A 14,804-nucleotide genomic window follows, 5' to 3' on the forward strand; every position below is an offset into this window, starting at 1 on the left:
AGAGAGAGAGAGAGAGAGATATATATATATATATATATAAAACAAAGCCAAGATCAGAGGACCCTTTTGTGTGAATTTATTAGTTTCTGAGTAAAAAAGCAAAAATGGTTGGAATTTTCTCAAGGTTTTCTGCCAGCAGGGCTGGCCATCGAAGAACACAAAGTGCACTTGTAAGACTAACACCACACTCTATCTCTTTTAATGTTTATTTTGCAATCCTATATAATCTTGTGTTTCTTTGGTAGAAGATTTTATTGTTGACGTTGGACTCGAGTTGACCATTAAAACATTTTAGTGGGTCCTATGATTTTTGTGCAGTTGGGTTGGAATTAATCTTTAAAGTTTGAAGATTTTTTTATCAGGATCTGACGATTGTATTTGATTCTGAAAATTGTTATTTGGCTTCTACTTTTTTTGGGTTTGCATTTTTTTAACTTTCTATGGATATGACTATTTAATTCTGGATTGGATTTTGCAAGAACAATTAGTATGATGAATGTGCTATTGTGCTAGTAGTTAATTAACTATTGGCTATAGCTTAGATCAGGTGGTTGGATTTGAGCAGTTTCTCTGTTGGGGACCTTGTATTCGTCTGCTAGAATTGAAGACGGTGGCTTCCTTTTATTAAATTGTATATTTTACCCATCAATTTTATATGTGGAGAAATTATTATGTCTTGTTATCTTTTGTTAAACACCTTATATTGCTCTTGGTATACCATGTTTCTTTTCTTTCCATCTAAGTTTTGTGTAAACTCAGTTTTCTTTATTTATCTTCATTGGTGCTGTTTTTCTTTATTCACACGTTTGATTTCATCTTTGTTTTAGTAAATATGTTTGTATAATGATTTGCTATTATCTAGTGCAGGATGAGAGGGAAGTTTTGCCTCCAAATTCAGAGGTTACAGGTGCAGCTACTGCTGTCACTGCTGCTTCTCATGGGATTGAAGTAGCAGTGGAGTTTAAGCCAGTTGAGCATCCGAGTGAACCTCTTGACACTGATAAACCAATTCAATGTCCATTACCTGAACCTTCAATTCTTAATGTAAGCTCAAAACTTGGTGTGCCTTCTAGAATGTTCTGTTATACATTGCAAAGGGTGCAGGCAGATGTGTGTGTGTGTGTGTGTGTGTCTGTGGCACTTTGTTGGTTTGGTTTGCTCTGGATAGACTAGTTTGGATAGTTAATATTAGAAAAGTTTTTTTATTTGCGTCTCAATTTAACATTTTTGTCATCTGTATTAGCAGAGGAAGTATTCTCTAGTGGAAATCTAACCAAAAGATTGTCAAGAAAACTAAAAACAGCATGCATAATTACTTATTGTTTTCTGCATCATCAGAGTTTTGTAGAAAGCATTTTTTCCTTCGGCATTAAAATTTGCTGTGGATCCAAGAACACAGTACAGGTATTTTAAGGTATTAGAAGAATTTGCTAAGAAGCCTCTTGGGCATGAGGATAAACTACTTAGCCCATCAGGGGTGAAAAGCCCCTAGATTACGCAGTAAATGGTTCTGGCGGGTGGGGTCAATTGCCCGTAGGAGTTTAATTAATAGTAAAGATACTTTGCGACGTGCAACTAATCTAAATGAAGTTCTCCTATGCCATAAAAAAAAAAATATTTTGCTAAGAAAATCAACTTTTACATTGCTAATGCATTACATAATGTAATATATTGACTATAATAATCCCAAAAGACTAGAAATATAGTTCATGAAAAGCTTATAACAAAATTTATATTCCAAAAATTCATCATATTTTTTTATCCTAAGACTTACTTTTGCAACTACTGGTCATTTTTCTTCCTGTTTATGTGGTTCTTAAAAATATACTGCTGGCAATTAATAAACTTCACCACGAAACAATTAATAATTTATAAACATCACCACGAAACAATTAATAATTTTAGATGACTTGTCCATTCTGTTTTGTTTGAAGTTCTTGTATGGTAAACATATTCTTGAACATTTTATGAAAGAAAGTACATGAATAAAGATGGTAAAACAAATTTCCAAATATAGATGCATTTGTGTGAGTCTTTGTGCGTGTGTGTAATGCATTGTAGTTGTCAAATATAGAATCATACTGGGAATCAATTATTATTATTATAATTTTTTTTTGGTATTGTGCATCATAATGTGCAGACAATATGAAAATTTATAAACTACTATAATTCATATAATAATTATACATATATAATAAAACTAAAGCATTTATGCTGATTCACCTCTTACTCATTATTTGTAGTGTCTTTTACATTCTTTTTTGTAGCTTCATATTTGAATCCATAATTTTTGTTGTCAATTATTCTATAACTAGCTTGTAACCCTATGCATATGTATGGAGTTGTGGATACACTTAAAAATATACAATAAGATGCATAATATAATTCCTATACATATAATTTAAATACTATTGATAGACATTTTTATATTTTATTAACTCTTTAAAAAATTTTGTAAGGATATTATTAAGTATAAAATGTAAATTGTCCATTTTTTAAAATTATTGTGAAGCATTTTTTTTTTTTTTTACGATTTATTTATTCTAGACTCTTTAGTTTTTGTACTTAATAACTTACATGGATGAATATTTATAATGTGGTCCTACATTTGATTTTAAAATTAAGAAATAAAACTCTTTAAGAATAAATAATTTAGGACACATGGCGCAAAATTGGAATTCTAATTTGGAATTCTAATTTGAGTTTTTCTCAGTTTCACCTATTATTATATATATAGATTCATTAAAAGAAAATCTAGAATTTTATATATATATATATATATATATTTTTTTTTTTGTGTCTATGAAATAACATAAACACTCTTAAACTGGTGTTAACTGCTGTCTACTAATTGGAACAATAACATTTGCTCTTTTAAATTTTTTTTTTTATCTATATTTTTAATTTTACTATTCACAACATTGTTAACATGGTGTTGCCTGAATTGTCCTTTTCTTTAGTTCTCAATCATTTTTATCCATATAATAAAATAGTATAATAATTTTAATAACTGTATGTACAACTAACAATGAACATTCTAATGCCCCAATTATAATATATATTTTTTCCAAGATACGATTTAAAAGAAATTATTAAAAAAAAAAAAAGAGGAAGTACAAATGATGTAAATCAACCACATTGAGCATATCTCCTGGCACTTTTTGTATTGGCAATCTAGGTTATTGACCAGTATTAACACGTTCTTAAGAACAATAGACCAGTGTTTTTTAAGTGGCAATTAGACAGAAACTCACTATGTGGAGAAATGCTTGTGTAATTGTTGGATAGACATCTTCTAATGTGTTTGCTAAAGAAGTTTCAATTTTTCTTTTTTCCAAAAGAACTTAAAACAGCCTAGGAAAAAGGATGATGTTTGGTTTCTTAATCAGTGTGAAATTTGAAATATTGAATATAGTATTTCCAAAACTTATTTAGCAGTGCTTCTTGTGTATATCTGATCATTACACACATTTCATATTTTATGGTATGTTTTTTTATTGATATTGTAAGACATTTCTAGGAAGTGATATTGTTGGATTTAGTATAGTGTTGATATCTCAGATCAAGTTTTCATTGATGCTCACTGATATTTGAATAGACATTCTCTTTAATGCAATCAGTAAGTAAAATTCAAAAGGAACAAGAGGAAATTTGATGAGACCATTTCTTCTTTTTTGTATGCTTAAGAAAGGTATAGTTTCTAATATTAATTAGATTGGTTCCTAATTTATTACAATTTTGAACGAAGTATATGAGAAGAGCTACAAAATTTTGTGCTAGTTACTTCCAGGAAGTGTTGAGTTGAAGGACCTGAACTTCTTGAAGTCATTTGGCAGGTCCTTCCTACCCAGACAAAGCGTGATAGGTACGATTCTGCCAAGTAGAGTTGGACACGCTTTGGGCTCTACATTGGCTTTAGTTGGTGTAGCTTTTAACAAATTCTTAAGAAAATGTCTGATTGTCGGAGTCATTGTCTCTTTGTTCATGAATTAAGGATAAATAAATTATTGTTGGGTCTCGCTTAAATTAATTGAAAATAAGTGTATATTTTTATGTAAGGAAAAATTTGGGCTCAATGATCAGCAGTGAAAATAATAAGATTTCAGGGTAATTTTTGAGATTGAATTGTGATTAAGTTCACACAATAGAATCTGGAGTTCATTGATCATTTAATATACTGAAGGTACTTCTAGAGGCAACCTTAGGCACATATCCAATTAACAAAAGGTACCTCTGGAGATAACCTTAGGTACCACTCATTAGTATGGTATCACTGTAACTTCTCATTCCAAGACAGAGAAGTTTCCTCCAAAAAACATTTTAGGTACATTTCCAATAAATTGGGAATACCACTGGACTTGACTGTAGGTATCCCCTGATAAACAGATGGTATCAATCCCATCTTCTCTTATCTAATACAAAGAAAGTTCTGTTTAATTAAACTTTAGGTAGATATCCAATATAATGCGTGTACTACTAGAGACAGCCTTGGATACTGCTCCTAATAGATAGATGGTACTGCTCCAACTTCTCATGTCCAATAATTGAAGGTACCACTAGAGGTAACTGTAGTTACCACTCTAATAAACAGGTGATATCTTTTTTGCTCAGTAATAAACAGATGATATCACTCCATCTTCTGATTCCAACATAAAGAATGTACATTTAATGAAACTTTATATACGCATTCAACAAACTTAAAATACTATTAGAGAAAACCTTAGGTACCATTCTAAAATAAACAAAAAGTTACTATTCTTGGATTATTGGTTTAGGTTGATGGTCACTTAACTAAGTATTTTCATTTTTTTAGTTATTTGACTCAAAATTCATATGCTTAAAGGTTAGTTAACTACCATTTAACTTTGGAAGGTATGATTATTTTCACTCCTAGTCACTAGGCCCTAGTTTCCCTTTGTGAGAGATGTGTAGCAGATATCTCCCTTTCTTATTTTGAAGTGGTTATTGCAACAATGTTGAAGTTGGTTGTGTGAATGTGACAAGCTGTCAAAGTATGTCATATTTGATTGGTGGAAAGATCATCATTTTGCAAAGTTGCAATCGTTTAAGCTACTCATAGATTGGCCTTTTGGATATTTTCTCACATTTCTTTCAATTCTTCTACCCAATTCCCTTGCCAGTTATCTCAAACCTCTTCCCTTGGTTTAGCCATCTTCACAAGAATCTAATAAATACACTCTCCACCTGGGGCCAAGTCCAATCTCAGTTATAAAAAGTTCTGTGGTATCTATTTCTATAGACCTAAAACTTAGACAAAGCCCATTTGTAACCATGCAATGAAGGAAACGTATATATCTTTCTCTTTCTTATTCTCTTGCCTAATGAGCCATTATTGCTTTGAAATTGTGGATTCCAATTGTTATTATGCATAAAATGAGAACAATGGAGCTGTTCTTACCTTGCCTTTAAGATGTGTGTTTGTGTCTATCAACTAGGAGGAGATTAAGGGATACCATGTTGAGGATTAGGTTGATAGCTCTAAATTGTAAATTGTAACCTAAAATTTGAATCTCTCTATTATTTTTTTTTTTCTTATTTTTTTAAAAATGTTCATGGTTTCATGATGTACATGAGGCATCGTGTATACATGGCAAATGAAGGGCATAAGGAAGCACTTGCCACGTCTAAACTATACCCCGAAAGGACTATTCAATTTACAATTAGATCTCTTTGCAATTGCTTGTATAGTCTAGAACTAACTAGTACATTTCCAAAGTGGGACTCAGCAAAACCCCATGCAACACACATGCAATTTAATTAAATCTGATCCACACAATCTAGGGAATCATAATCTGGGGTCATAATCTTCCCTACTTAAAATTTTTACGTCTTCATCAAGGCTCATGTTGCATTGTATTGCCCTTGAGCATGCCGTTACTTAATTGGCTTCAATACCATTTGCCATGACCTGAGAAAAGCACTAGATCAAATTGATTTGGTACCATTTGGGAGGTCATCTTGGTGCTGCATACACACAGTAAAATTAGGATCTGAAAAGGCATAATGGGCATAGCTGTCATTAAGAAGATGAGAAAAGGCTAATATATAATTCATCCTGTTTCCCTCATACTTCTGTTATTATATTAAATTGTTGTACTCATGAGTAGTTTGCATTGATCAGGCAATATTGCTTCTTAAAACCAAGACAGTTTTGGAGTTAGTATAGAACTATGACATGATGGTTGAATCGAATCAATGGAGTAGGTTTTGCATGCAGTTTGTGGGTGGGTTGACTTGGTAAATAAAACTTATCAATGAAAACAGTTGCATTCTAAATTCTAAGATTCTGAAATTTACTTTCATGGTTATCAGGATGGAAGAATTTGGAAGGAGCGAGTATCTGCAAGTGTACGAAGGAGAGCTGACTTGCCAGTGATGAAGGAAGGTGTTGCTCTTGAAACTGAAGCAGCTGGGACAAAACAAAGGTCAACTCAGTCCAATCGCTTGATCCTACCATCTCTTAGTGCTCCCGAACATAATCTTCTTAACTTACTTGAAGAGTGTAATCCATCTGGGATTTAAAACATGGTTTTGTTTCTTGATTGTAATTGTCAATTCCATTTAGTCATATACAATTTCAAATGCGTTCTTTGACTTCTTTCTTCTTTCTTTTTCTTTTTTTTTTCTTTTCTTTTCTTTTTTTACTTGTAATATCTTATTTCCCCTTTTTTATATTATTGCTTAAATATATGTATTTCTAAAGGTGTCATAGCCAAGTCACACTTTGTATATGTCTATTAATGAATTATATTAAAGTGTCAATATACACATGATTCTAATAGGGGTTATTTAGATGAGTATTTACCCATCTGCCTCTCAATTTTTTCCCCTTTCAATGTCAATGCTAATGTTGATTTCAATTGCTCTTTAATTGAAGCAATTGAAAGTTTGGGATACGTTGTAATTTACTTATATATTAGTAGTTTATCGTGCATCACTGTGAATTGTTAGGTATGAAAGAAATAGAATAGTATGGGCTTTTACCTCAGGATCTAGTACGAAGAAATGGTAGACAGTGAATGTCAAAAGAAATTTAGCTCTTGAAATTAAGAAAGAAAAATTGATTATTGGCATGGTATGTGATTTAAAAAAAGGGGGGCGCAATATTATGGGAGGAATGTAATTACTCAATCCTTTAGATAGAAATAATAGACTTTCTTAATGATGCATGTCATACAAAAAACAATCAAACATGGGAGGAATGTAGTCACTCAATCCTTTAGATAGAAATAATAGACTTTCTTAATGATGCATGTCATACAAAAAACAATCAAACATAGACTTGAGATTGGATTTGATAAATATAAGGTATTACTAGAAATTTGTTAATAAATCATGGATATTGTAAGGACGCAATTGAGGCTCAAGCCCAAATGATCAATGAACTTAGGCCCAAAAAGCCCAATACAATGAATTTGTAGAGAGTGGGTAGGAAAATTGGGCCTTAGTGAACTAGATAACAAGTAAAGTGGATTCAAATGACAAGCAAATGAAGACAGACTTGTTTGTTCTAAGTAAAATTGTTTTCGGCACAATCATAAGAGATCAATTCTTATATTGATTCTCAAATTAGGTTACAAGTTCAGTTCTTAATTGCTACAATGTTTCTCCTTCTATTTTTCGATCCTCCTTTCGTCAGGGGGCTTTTACATTATATATTTCCCTTTGAATGACATTGGCTCTCCACTCGTTGATCATTTAGGCCACTACTTGAGTGTTTGTTCCATTGGACACCATTTCTGACCCTCTGTGAGTTGGGGTAGCCAAGGTAGCATTGTTCAAGAGTCTTCTCCACATAAATGCAGTTAGAAAGTTAGCTGCAAGACATTTAATGCGGTGACAACAGATTTTCCTTAGATATTCCCTAGCTCTCATCCTCCTTGTACGTTCATGATGTATGTCTTTATCAATAAAACCTCTTGGAATGTCACCCTGGATGGTAGGAGATACATCTTGATCTTCGTTGCATTTAGTTGAGGGGATATTCCTCCTCGGACAACCTCTCCCACCCTTTATAGTTACAATTTGCTTGTAAAGTTCGAAGTATTACGTTTTCCTTATTATTGATCTATTTTCGGACTATGGGGCCTCCTCGAACAAGGTCTAAGGCCCAATATATATATTTGGGCTTGTGTCCTCACAGATATTATTCTATTCGTGAAAGCACATTCAAATTCATGTATCTGTTCTTCTAAAAAAATAATAATAAAAGGGTTCATGTATCTCTTTATTTATTTTCATCTTTGGATTGCCCCTATCAGATTCTGAAAAATCCATGTGTTTGTAACTTGTAACCCTGCCAATGCATATAATTAATATCTTATTATGCAATTTCACAATCATTCTTTTGTTAATCTATATTCCTTTTTCTCTCAATATAAATTAGTATTACTCTTGAATCTTTACCATCCTTGATCCAATTCTCTCTCTCTCTACAAACACATAATAGAGCAGACAATTTAAAAAAAAAAAAAATCCACCTGTACCAATAATAACTTACAATTTCACAAACAAGTAGTTGAACATATTAATCATTACAAGATATTTTTATAATGACAAACACAATTAACATAAAGTATTGAAACTAATTTCATTGCAATAAAAAAATAAAAATAAAAATAAACTAAACTGGGAAGTCGCGTGCTTGAAATGGATGCTGGACTGTTGGGTTGACAAGGTGCTTCCGGGGGCCACGAAAGCTTCCATGATTCATCCACAGCTTCCTTTGCCATGATGATGGAGATGTTGTTCCTTTGACATGATGCAGGTGATCAACTGCAACAACTTCAAGGGCAGATGAATTGCTCAGTGTAATGAAACTGAGGAGGAGGGAAAGAATAAAGGCTGCGGATAAGGTTCTCATCAGCTGCACCATTTTTTTTTTATAAAAAAAAAATTATAGGGAGATCGAATGAGCTCAGCTAAAATAAATAAAGGGTCTTGTTTAAAGAATAACTTTGCTTTGCTAGGAAGTCATAGGGAAATCATTTATTTTTAACCTCCCACTCCATAAATTGATGGCTGGGCCTATGGTTTTAGGTTGGGTTATAGTGGTGGGTGGGTTAGCTGGTGTTTGTCGTTGTTGTTATGATTTTATTTGACGACTAAGCCAATAGGATAAAATACATGCATAGCTAAAATAATTAAAGCCTTATTAATCAAGGATTTTCAAGTATCATTAATTATTATGATTATGATTATGAAGCCTAATACTTTTTTTACTTTCAGGGTACCGGTACCACCATTACTCATTGTTGGAGGCAATTGCCCAAACTAGCAGAGCCTGTGATAGTGAGATTCACCTATAGGACTTAACCAATTTTTGCCCATTTAAAGAACCAAATTGCCAACCCTAGACCCATGGCCCATTGCCCATGGAAAAAAAAAAAGCCTTAAAATCGGTCATGAAACAAAGCCCACAACCTGTGCCGTGAGCTTCACCCGTGTGGGTGTGGCTGATCAAGTCTCACAATAAGCTCTCAATTAAGACCAAAAGGTCAACATGGCCCATGGAATTAGCAAAACTAGCAAGTGTAGTGTGGGCACTTAATTAAATAGATGGCCCTAAAGCCATCAGCATTGGCGCTATGCCAACACACATAATAAGATGAGAACATTGAGAAGCAAGAACAACGAAAATTTTAAGTGTCAAAGCAATAAGGACACACTTGCTGAAATTGATTTGCGAAGGCCCAGGCCCACAACAACAAATTAGCCGGATACCTCTGATTGAAACAAGCATTAATTATGTGAACCAAGCTAACTAATTAAGGAAGAGGCAAACAGCCAGGGGAAAAAGAAGGGCAAACATGCATGGGTCATTCTACTACGTCAATTTGGATCCACTCGTCAAAGTCTAACTAACAAGAGATCTTTGAACACTTTGGGACCATTGAACTCGTGTTAATTAATGTCATGTATAAACAAAGAACTCATAAAAACAAACAAAGCTCTACTTCTTGTGCAATTTGGTTCCACCCTACACCATCATTTCTCCCTTAAATCAAAGATCAAATAGCAATTAATGAGGGGCTATTGGAGCCAACAAATTTCAGTGATATATGGAAGTGGCTTTAAGGCATTTAGGTCAGCCATGTTCACGGGTAAAACAACAACATTGACTCCTATTTCCCCCCACCCCATTCAGCAAGTTTTAAATTGATTCTAACATCACTATAGTATAAATGCAAGAAGACCCGGAATCATGAGGGCAGAATGCAATTATCTCCATAATAGAATCTTCAACTTGAAGCCCCTTAATTTTCCATGCATCTTGGAACACTTGATTACATTCAATAGGTGTATATAACATGCTAGAGTTCTTAGAGTACACAAATATAGATACTCTCCTTCAACTCAATACTCTCTATTTTTCTAATTTATTGGAGCTAACATCTAACTCTCTCAAGTTGTGGGAGCTATTTTTGCAAACTTTTTTAGTTGCTGACATTTCATACTTGCTAGTGCAAATTTTCAAACTTAAACTCCTCGCATGTGGCTCACGTTTATTACAGTCAAGATAGAAATATGGGTTGCTTGCAACTAAGATAAATTTCTAGGTACCATCGCCTACCTTTGGTTCAATGATTACTCTATAAGTATAAGTGCTTGTGAAGTGTGGGGGTAAGGGTTGGGGTTCAAGTCTCTAGGATGAAGTTTTATATACATATACACTTAAATTAAGTTAGAGTAGAATTTCTATCTTGTATTTTTTTTTTATTTAAAAGTTTCTACTTATCTAGCTCTCTCTATATATTGCTACCACATTTAATGTTGCTTAATACATTTATTGACATGGGTTTAATGTTTTTAATTTTTATTTTTTGAGATAGCTACAATGTTTTCTAACCCTGTAGCTCGAACTCTTTTTCCCTCTACAAGGTGATATTAACTTGGGTATTGACAAATATATACTTATTAAATCTTGCTAAATATATATATGTTTAAACTTGCTAATGCATTGCATGTTCAATTATTAAAGTGAAAACATAAAAAATAATTAAAACTAATTTATTCTAGTGCTCAGTTCATTTCAATGAAGAATGTTTTTAAGAAAATAAATCATTTTTCTAAATGCATTATTTAGAAAATTGATATCTAACTGTTAGATTGTATGCTCCTATTATATCATTCATGCTTGCAAAATTTTAAGAAGATTAAAAATCAATTGATTAGTCATCAAACATCAAACAAATGTTAAATTTTTAAGTTTTTGTGATCGAAAATTATGTATAAAAAATAAGTTTATTGATCAAATAATAATTAACATCCAATTTGAACAAAATTTGATATGCATGTTAAGAACATAAGGAATATGAAATTTAACAATTAGGGCATATTTGGTATACGTGTTTAAACACATATTTTTAGTTTTTAAACAACATTACACATGTTTGAAAAATACAAATAACGTTACTAAAATAATATTACCGAACGGGCTTTTAAAATTTTAAAATCCACATAAAAAAAGAGTTAATGACAAGTATGTAGATACAGGAGTGAAAAGAGAGGTTACTGTTGCGACTTGAGAGAGCATTTTTTCTTTTCTTTTTTTAGTGATGTGACAATTAATACTATATAATTAAAAAATTTATCCTACACAATATGTTTACACCAAGCCTTTTTTTTTTCTTCATGTGACACGTTATAGGTCTGTTAAATTATTTAAGATGTGTTATTTAAGTGAAAGTGTGAATGAGTCCCTATCAAAAAAAGAAAAAGAAAAAGAAAGTGCAAATGACTTGGGTTGGAGAGTTTTTTTAACCCAACCTAACCCATCACAATACAGGTTTTCAATCCAACCCACGTGAGTCAAGTTGGGTCGGATTGGATCTATGGGTTGGACAACTTTTTTTTTTTTAAATTACTATTATTATTATTATTATTATTATTATTATTAAATTCAGCATTAGAACAACACCATCACAAATAAGAGAAATTTATAACTAGATAATCATGAGCATAATACCAAACAATCACAAACTATATGAGGAGAACTTAGGATTTGGGTTTTATTTAGGAAGAGGGATAAAAAAAAGTAAATAACAAAATTGTATAATATATTTTTAATTTTAAATATATATTAAATATAAGTAGGTCAGGTCGGGTGAGGCAGATTTGTAAATTGCATGGCTCGAACCCAACTTGACCTACTGTTAAAAAAAAAAAAAAAAAAATCATAACCTAACCCAACTCACCAATCCTTAAAATCCGACCCAACTTGCTGAGTTGGGTTCGATTGAGTCGGTTTTGGTGAGTTTGCTACACACCCCTAGTAGCCATTACATTCTCTGAACTTTTATTTTAGCTATTTTACTTCTTAAACTTTACAAATGTGCCAAATTAGTACTTCAGTTGGTTTGCTGTTAATAAATTAACAAAATACTCATGTGAGACACACCTGAGCATCAAAATCACCACCAAATTCAATTGTTTGATACCTATGTAGAGAAGAGAGAGAAAATAGTTTTCAAAGAGAGGGAAAATTATAAGAGAAAGACGATTTGAACAGTCAAGTATCAATTGGAAGTCATGGATGTTTTGGAACCTAGCTAGGAGAGAGAGACAATCATGGTCCCACTAATGACCTTGTCGTTTAGTTTTGAGAGAGAGGGAAACCTAAATTTGAGATGTGAAGGTTAGATTTGGGTTTGATTTTGAAAAGCTAGAGTTGGAGAGTTTCAACTATAGAGGCTAAGGTTTGGCCAAAGAGAGAAAATGGCAAGAGAGAGAGAAATCACCGGAGATAGGTAAGAGAAGAGATTTGGAGGTCTTGAGTCATTTGGTTTGGAGAAAGAAGTTGTAAACGAGGAGTTTTACTTTGTCCGAAGAAACTGAGATGAGATTGAAAATTATTTTGGCTTTTCTAACTATATTTTGAGAGCTTGTACATGTATTTATAATTGTAGTACAAATTACAATTTATTTGAATATATAGATAACAATTTATTTAAATTTTAGATAGCAAAAATAACTAACTTGGCTTGTAGATATCTTCTATAGTGTTTGAATTGATTTTGTATACTCTTGTTCTTTAGCTTTATTTGTTAAGGGATGAGATTGTCTTCATTAGGGATGGACTTAGAATTTTAAGTATGGGGGGGGGGGGGGGGTAAAAAAAAAATGGTTACTAAGTAGTTCATTTTTTCATGATCTACAAATCAAATAAGAATTACATATATTATCTCTCACAAAAGGACTAATTGTATTAATTATAAATTTAATAATTTTCAATTTGTAGATTTACTAGTTTTCAATTATAAATTTATCTCATTTAAAATTGTTAGTTATAGTTTGAGTTAGCAATGTGGGCTAGTGATATTTTTATTTTATTATGTATTTTTCTTTGTCTCTTTATCTCCATCTTTTTCTTTTCATTTTTTTTCTTCTTGAATTTGGTTTGTAACCGTAGGTTAAAACTTAAAATGGGTAATGGGTCTTAATTTTTTTTTGGGTTGGGCTGGGCCATATAAGCTAATATCTTAGGGGAGGGGGGGCCCAATTATTAAAAAAAAAAAAAAACCCAAAATATATCTAATAATATATATTTTTTATTTGGACCAGGGGGCCCGGGCTCCCTTGGGCCCCCTTGGGTCCGTCCCTAGTCTTGATAATGTCCTGGTTTCTTAACAGGGAGATTAACATATGGTTTTATTTGGCACGTGTGAAGTTTAAGAAGTAAATTGGTTAAAATTAAAATTTAGAGGGTGTAATGGTCACTACTGCAAAATTTAGGGGTTTTCTTGGCATTTTACCTAAGAATTTACTCCGAGTAAAATTTTATTACCAATAGCTTTTAAAATTTTAAAATAAATTTTGTTATTTATTTTATATTAATTTAATAATTTATGTTCTTTATTTTTTTACCATCTATTCTATTATTAGTGTAAACTTTTAGGTAAGATTACAAAATATTATGAACTGTAGTAAGGGAAAAACAAAGGATGTGTATATTAAGTTGTTTTTTAAAATTTTATTTTAGAAACGTGTATATTAAGTTTTATTTTTTTTAGAAGAAGTTTGGTGCTTATTATTAAGGGAGTGTATCCTTCATTCAAACTGACAAAGGGTGGAATTCAAAACTCTCCTTGCAATTACAATGGCTACATATAAACATGAGAGAATTTTAAAGCTGTAAAATGTTGAGCCAAGTATTGAATGTCTTTCGCGTATGATATGTCCTAAGTGGGCCAAGGAATTGGAGTTTGTCTGCAAAATATCAAGTAAATATCGATTTGAGAGTCTCCCTCCAAAACAATTCTGTCAACATTGCTCTCGAAAGTTAAATCTAGTGCCCTCTTTGCTGCCAGGGCCACTACTTCAATGGCTGTGAATACAATGATGCCATGACCAAGCCAACATTTGACTACCCTAAACCCGCATAATTTTCTTGTTCGAAATTTATTTTATACAAGGAAGGTGGAAGGATCAAGGGTGGACCTAGGAAGCACGGGTGCGTTTCAGGACTCGGGTGCGGGTGTGGGACTCGGCAATTTTTGAAAAAGATGTGTACGGGTGCGGCAGGACTCGGCGATTAAAAAATTATTAAAAATATTTTTATTTATATTTTTAATATATTACTAAGCATACTTTTTCACATTATATAAATATATACCAAATTTAAAAGTAATAGTAGTACAAAGCAGTTTAAAACAGTCAAACATTGTCACCAATCCACAATTAAAATTACAACCTGCAACTACAAAACCCTTTTAACTCCCACAAGAACCAAAAAACAAGCACACAAACACAACAAACACAGCAAACACAACATAGAAAAGAGA

The 14,804-nt window shown here is 32.3% G+C and overlaps 1 protein-coding gene across 1 annotated transcript; it reads left to right on the forward strand.

Annotated features, from left to right (window-relative positions):
* On the forward strand, nt 1-6,857 carry LOC112017092 (uncharacterized). Its single transcript, XM_024049561.2, has 3 exons — nt 1-170; nt 868-1,044; nt 6,334-6,857. Exons 1-3 carry the CDS (start codon nt 105-107, stop codon nt 6,541-6,543), a joined length of 453 nt encoding a protein of 150 aa, XP_023905329.1. The 5' UTR covers nt 1-104; the 3' UTR covers nt 6,544-6,857.
* The last annotated feature ends 7,947 nt before the right edge of the window (nt 6,858-14,804 follow it).

This window comes from Quercus suber, unplaced genomic scaffold (assembly GCF_002906115.3).
Source record: "Quercus suber isolate HL8 unplaced genomic scaffold, Cork oak 2.0 scaffold_3A:, whole genome shotgun sequence".
Taxonomy (NCBI): domain Eukaryota; kingdom Viridiplantae; phylum Streptophyta; class Magnoliopsida; order Fagales; family Fagaceae; genus Quercus; species Quercus suber.

Coding starts and splice junctions, on each gene's coding strand:
- LOC112017092 (XM_024049561.2), top strand. CDS start 105: ATGGTTGGAATTTTCTCAAGGTTTTCTGCCAGCAGGGCTGGCCATCGA. Junction 171..867: donor GAAGAACACAAAGTGCACTT/GTAAGACTAACA, acceptor TATCTAGTGCAG/GATGAGAGGGAAGTTTTGCC. Junction 1,045..6,333: donor CTGAACCTTCAATTCTTAAT/GTAAGCTCAAAA, acceptor CATGGTTATCAG/GATGGAAGAATTTGGAAGGA.